This window comes from Nothoprocta perdicaria, unplaced genomic scaffold, assembly GCF_003342845.1.
Source record: "Nothoprocta perdicaria isolate Ctin4 unplaced genomic scaffold, notPer1 scaffold_108, whole genome shotgun sequence".
Lineage (NCBI taxonomy): Eukaryota > Metazoa > Chordata > Aves > Tinamiformes > Tinamidae > Nothoprocta > Nothoprocta perdicaria.
This window is the reverse complement of record NW_020454183.1, coordinates 626847-633706: the sequence shown is the minus strand read 5'-3', so window position 1 is coordinate 633706 and position 6860 is coordinate 626847. Positions and strand designations below refer to the sequence as shown.

Here is a 6860-nt window from a genome sequence, read left to right as displayed (position 1 = left end):
GGCTGCGAGGCGGCTCCGCGGGCGGGCGGGGGCTGTCCCGCCGCCGCTGCGCTCGCTCCCGGCGCGCTCCGCACCGCGGCGGCCGCCCGGCCTCCCTCCGCCTTCCCTCCCTCCCTGCCTCCCTCCCGCGGCGGACACGGCGCCCGCGGAGCCTCCGCTGTGAGGAGCGCGGGACGAGCTGCCCTCCCGCGGCGGCCTGTGCCCCTCCATCCCTCCCCGCTCGCGGAAAGTTGGCTCCGGAGCGGAGCGGCCGGGGAAAGTTTGTCGGCGGGGCGGCCGGTGCCGCAGTGAGCGCGGGGCGGCCGCCGCGGCCATGTGAGGCGCGGCGCTCCGCGCTCCGCTCCCTACATGCATCCCCTCGTCTTCCTCGCCAGGATGGATTTCACTCCGGGCAATTTGTTCGGCTACATAGAAGACCTGCAGGAACTGACCATTATCGAGAGGCCGGTGCGCAGGAGCCTCAAGGTGCGTGGTGCGGGACGGCGCGGGGCGTTCGGGGCCGTTCCGAGCCGTGCCGCCGTCCCCCTGCGCTGCCTGCTCACCCGGCAGCCTCCTTCACAGCACGGGGACGTTAACGGCCGGTGGCAGCTTTCCCGGGATACGCAGCTTTGGCGTAAATTCAGGATTTTCGGTGTGACAGTGTTAGGCTGAAAAATACAGACTCGGGCCTTTCATTTATATGTGACTTGTTTCTGCTGTGTTTAAAATGATTAATCATGAGAGCATCTGACATGAAACTGGTTCTATTATGTCCCGTGTCGTCTGGGTGAAAGATTTAATTGACTGAATTTGAAATGCTTGGCTAGAGATTTCAAGGATGAAATTCAAATTACTCATATAACTTATCCTTGAACGTGGGGAGGAAAGGGTCGTTTTAAGAAGACTTCCTTCGTTTAAGAAGGAGGAAATAGTATAGCACTGTCAATTCCTAACCTCTCTTTCACACTTGACAGACACCAGAAGAAATAGAAAGACTGACAGTTGATGAAGAGCTCAATGATATTGAGAGGGCTGTTTATCTACTCAGGTATTTCCTTAAGTGTTATTGTGAAACACTGCTGACCGTCATGCTGACACACAGATTTTTGTGCTATTACTCTTTAGTCCTCTTATTTTCTATCTTCACTTTTTAAAAATCATTTCTATCTTTCCTGCATTTGTTTTCTAGTAATTGTTTTATACTTTCTGCTACGTTAAATATATAGGCAAGATAAAAATAGACACTATCATTTTGTTAAACTTGGATGGAATAGGATGCCTGTGTGGATGTACAAACCTTCCTTTGCTGAGTTTCTAATATGGCCCTCGCCAGTGATGAGCTGTTCTTCAGCATTTTCCCTGCAGTTGATTCCCTTGGTGTTGACATTAAGAGCAGTCATTCAGTGACTTCATATTCACCTTAGGGCATGGGCAGTTACAAGAGCTTGATAACAGAGCTGTCTGAGCATATTGCAAACATTAAGGCTATCTGAAAAGAAGATATAAAGACTAGTTTCCTGGTCTTAAGGAAATATTGTAGAAGATACTATTTTATTTTTTTAATCTATGTCCTGGTTTGTCTTTCTTCTCTTTAAAGTGCCTATTTGTAGTTATTTGAATAGCTTAAGTTTGGTTGGTTTCTAACACAGCTGTCTTTCAACTCTGCTGCAAAAGTCAAATCTGAGGGTACAAATGTTCTGAGGGATTTTGATTTGAATATGCATTTTTGAACAATACCTAGTAATTGGAGAACCAGCTGCAGCTCCCTTTCAATTTGCTTATTCTGCTACTTTCAGTGATGTTGTACCACAAGCCTGTCCTCAATTTTAAAAATACAGTATTTGATACAGATTTTTTTGTGGAGTATTTATACCATTTTTTTCTTTATTAAGTAATGGATTTTAAAACTTCTGCTACTGCAGATAGTCCTTTTAATCAAAGCAATCCTTTGGCTCTAGGGAAAGCTAGAGAAATCAGTGTGGCTGCACATCATTTTAGGTTTTCTGTCTCTCAGTAATTGGCATGGTCATCTTCATTATGTTTTTTTTTTCTATATGACAGCAGATCTGTTTGCTCATTTTCTAATTAAAGATCATGTTTCCAGCAATATGTCGTTACTGGATCATTGCTTGGTTAAAGGGTAAAAGGTTTGACTCCCCATCTTTCATCTTACTGATTGCTTTTCCACTTGGCCTTGAACTCTTCATGACATCTTCATCTCCTCTCCCTCTACCCGAACAACTGTTCTAGGGGGATAATATTCTTTTCCTTGTGATGAAGTACTTTATTTTGCCTCTTTATAATCCCTATTGCTGAAAGGTAGTTACATCCCTGTTTGGAAAGCTTTTCTCAAGGCAATCGCTTGCTGTGATTATCCAGGTATATTTATACATTAATCCAGTGGAAGCTTTTGCTGTTCAATAGTGCGTTGCTTTTCCTATGCTGAATGAAGTATAAGCAAACAGAGCTGAAAAGCTTGAAAAGCTGTCTGTGACACAGGTAGTATCCTTTATATAATGCATAAATGCACATTTCCCTGATATTTTTATCAGTTATAATGCAATAACCCTGCTTTTTTTTTTTCTTTCCCCTATTTGGTACTCTCAGCCTGGTCTTTTCATGCCTCATTTTCTCCTATACACGCATTATTTGTCTTCTTTCAGTTCATCCCTTACGTGAGATTGTCCTTATGTTATACCATAGGATGCTGCCTTTCCCGAGTAGTCCACTATTAAATTTGCTTTAGCAGGATTGAAATGAATTGTCAGTGGTGTCTGTGTTCATGTTCGATTTGGAGAAGATGTTAAGGATATCTCTCTCCCCAAACCAAGAGCAAGAATAGAAACCAAATCTCTCACCTTATATACTCTGTACAAAGAGTTTAAAAAACTTCCTGTTGTGTCACCTTATCATCTTAATAGTCGCTTATTTATGTAGCCCTAATCTGCCAGATAGAGATTGTTGTTTTACTGAGGGGGATATCTTCAAAATAGTGTTGCTTCTACAGCACAGTGGAGCTAGGTAACATGGATGAATATTTTGTGAATACAGCAAAACTGATAATTAGTAATTGGTTTATGTGAAACTCCAAAGAGAGTCCTGATGTTGTAATGGCCTTCATTCTCTACAGAAGAGAACATCTCAAGAACAACCCCCTAGCCACTCTTGTATGTTGTCCCTTTCCTGCCAAGAAGCCCCAACCCATCCTATACACCCTTAAACTTAATGACAGTAGTTTGTTGTATGTGCAGTAGCATTCTTGATTTCATTCTGGTACCATACTTTGAGTAATTAGTATAACCTTTTAGTGTTTGAAGTTTCTGGTGCCTGAATTGCTGCTTTATTTTTATTTTTTCCTACCCTTTTCTAATACTTATACTGCACAGATGAGAAGGTAGTAATTTCTGATAGGTATTTCCTCAGCTCATTCTTTTTTAATGTCCTGTTATAACTTTTATAAATTTGTCATCATTGAATTATCATTATACATGTATGCTGAATATATAGTAAGGACTTAACATTAATTCTGAGTGGGACCTTATTTCAGAGGGACATATTTTATTTTTTTCATTACCTGTTATATTTCGGTTTTACTTTTTAAACTTGTAACTTTGCTAATCCTATCAAGTACCTATATATGTTTGAGTTTGGGGGCATCGTTTGTTTTGTTTTTGAAGGATGACTTTGCTTTCAGGCTCTGCTGCTTTTTTTCTGGCAGTACTGCTATTGAGCAAACTATGTAATGAGCTGGACTGATGAATTGATCTAGCTAAAAACTAAGAATTTATAGTCAGGTTAGTTTTCAGCTAAATCAGCTCCTTGATTTGGCTCGCTCTGTGGATATGTAAACAGTTGTGCAGGCAAGAGGAAGGGGCTCAATAGCTCTCTTGGTGGCTAGAGTCACTTTAATATGACATAGGCATGAGTGGACTGCAGCCTTAGATCACTGTTGCTCAGGGTAATCAGTTTTAATTAGTTCTACAATTAGACTGAGCAAGTTCTGATTTAATAAGAACGTTGTAGCAAATTGGGCTATTGTTTGTTCTAATCTCAATTAACCTTGACTCTCTTTGAGGAATTGGACTCCCTTAGACCAGATTGTCAGCGATGTTTATGTATGTCCTGTTGGAATCAAGTGGATTTAGGTGCTTGAGGACAGCGAGATGCCTAAGCATTTAGGATCCAAGTTTTAGGACTTAAGCCTGAGTACTTAGTGAATTCTGGAGGGGTCACTGGAGTGATGGGAGAGGTGTATCCTGCATGGATTGGATGCTGCTCCCCTCGAGCAGAAACACGAGACGCATCTCGTTCGTTTTGGGGTCAGTTCTCATGACTTGGCTGAAAACTGTTTCATCGGCAGGTGGAGAGGAGCTGCCAGACCCTGCACCCGAGCAGCTGCCGTCTCTGCGTTCCCTGCTCTGCTGGGAAGTGGCACCTCTGGCAAGGGAGCAGCAATAAGCAGCTCAGGGGACAATAAATTTTATTCTTGCTATGAACTTCTGCCAGTGGTTTTACTTTCCGTATTTGCTGATGTCTAGGTGATGTTGTAACTTGTTCTTTTCTGTTCTAGGTTAGTTTACCATTTTATGGTATTTTATTTATAAAATTAATACCAAAATAAGCATTATTTGCCTGGTGTGAATCTGACTTGGATATAGGGATGTTTACTTTCATGTGCACTGTGTGTTGTTTTCTGAAGACTCTTTTGATAGGTTACCCCTGTGACTTTACATTGTGTTGTGTTATTCTGTATTCAGCTACTCCTGTTTGTTTGTGCTTGCTTAGTACTAAAGCTTCCAGGCCTTGACATTTGTTATATTCAAAATAACAGAGTCATAATGAGTTATTAAGGCGAAAGATTGAATTATTCACCGTTTATGGGAGCATAATGTACTTTGTATTTGGAATGATCCTGTCTTTCAGTGTAGATAACATACTCCCCCCTCTAAACATTTTACATAGTTTTTGGATAGTTTTTGAAGACATAATTGAAATTTTAGATAAACTGGAAAGAATTTAATGTCTAGAAACTATAGCATGTTTGCATAAAAATGATCAAAACTGGCTTAATACCATACAACAAAATCAACAAGATTACTCTCAAATTTTAACAATCTTTTGATAAAAATATAGTATTTTTAGCTGCAAGTTTCAAAATCACCATCAAGATGTGATTTTTTTTTAAGCTTTATTTTTCTTTAAATTCCTTTTTCCTGTGCCTGAAGAACCATTTGTAAATATTATACAGGGCAGAGATTAAGACAGTGCTGTAGGAAACCCAGGGAACTTGAAGGAAAACCCCCTTTCTGTTTTCCCACTTCTCTCAGGCCACAATTTCATCAGTGTTAAGAAGGCAGTGCCAGTCCTTTCCCCAGCTGCTCATTCTAGGCTCAGTGCTGCATTCTCCCTTCTCCCTTATGTCTGCACTAGCAGATTGGATACTTATCTGAGCCAAACCTGAACCATGAAAATAATGGTTAGTTTTAAATCACATCAATTCTTTGCTTCAGTCACTCACCTCATGCAGCTGAGAAATGTTTATGCCAGCACAAGAGAAGTGGATAGTGCCTTGGGAACAGGAATGAGTGAAATGACTTATTGAGCCTTAGCTCTAGATTTGTCTAATTTATGGTGCTAATGGAGCTAATGACTTATGTTGGTTTCACAATCGTGAAAATGGTTGAAGCTCTCACTGTGTCAAAAATAGTAGTTCTTTTCTCCGATACCTGACTGCAGATTTTTGCTACTTTTTGCGTGCCAGCACTCACACCATTGCAGCCCTGCGGTCTCAGCCAGATCAAGAAACTCATTTGGCCTATAATTAATTTTAATTTTTTTCAGGTATTTAACTTCCAATAAAATGTGCAACTGCTCCTGCTAGGATAAGTGGGGTGCTTGAGGGGAGAGGATGTTGTAGCTGGCGGTGGCAGGAGACCATCTTTCCATGAATTGCACAACAGATTCAGGTTAGGGTAGGCTGATCTTGAATCTGTGTTTGGAGTCTTTGAAAACAAATTCTTAGTCAAATGATTGGGGAGTATAGGATATTAATCATAGTTGTATTTCAGCCTTTTAACATTAAATGGATTTCCTACAGACGACATGAGTGCTGTGACATGTCAGATCAACAGTTGCACTTTATGCATTTACAAATTTTCCTTTGGAGATGTCAATTGGATTTATATTTCAGAGTATCTACTTACAAGATATAATATAGAGAAACTAGATGGCTGTGTGGATGCCCTTTTCAATACTAAAAGTTGGATGAACCAAGTTGGGGGTGTTCATTTTAATTTCATTATCTTTTTTCATTTCATTTTTTTCTTTTTATTTTTTATGCCTAGAACCTGCCCTATGAGTCAAGAAAAGCCTTACCATGCTGTCTTTTTAAAAGCAAACCGAACAAAGCAAAAAACATCATGAGACTCTCCAGCTAAATATTTACAATATTTTCTTGTTTCTACATGACAGATCCCATACAAGGATAGCATGCTGCCCAGCAGGAGGTTGAATTTGTTTTGTTTTTGTTTAGATGAGCATTGGCACTTAGTAAATGACTTTAACAGCTGCACAGTTTGTTTTGGGATGACACATAATTAATGTTCAAGTATATGACTCTAATATTCTTCTTTATATTACCTTCTTTAACAAAGCTCCCACTGTTTATAACAACATTTTGTACTTGTAAGAAGCTTTCATCCTTATGCTGCTCAATATTACTAATTTATGTTTTTATCCTTTACTTGCTTTGGCAAGAAATAATGTACTAACACTGCACAAGTTCAGGTCAGGAAATGAAGATATAGCCGGTGGAAACTGGAAGAGGATACAGTTGGGGAAAATAAAGTGTTTTGTGTTAGAATAAATCTAAGGTACAGACT

General features: G+C 40.3%; 1 protein-coding gene across 1 annotated transcript in view; it reads left to right on the top strand.

The window, feature by feature from the left end:
* The first annotated feature begins 338 nt into the window (after positions 1–338).
* The window catches only part of PPP4R4 (protein phosphatase 4 regulatory subunit 4), a 58166-nt gene continuing 51644 nt past the window's right edge, over positions 339–6860 (top strand). Inside the window, exons 1-2 of the mRNA XM_026046612.1 lie at positions 339–465; positions 954–1027. Of these exons, the coding sequence (XP_025902397.1) occupies positions 349–465; positions 954–1027 (191 nt within the window). The 5' untranslated portion in view covers positions 339–348. The remainder of the gene's footprint in view (positions 466–953; positions 1028–6860) is intronic.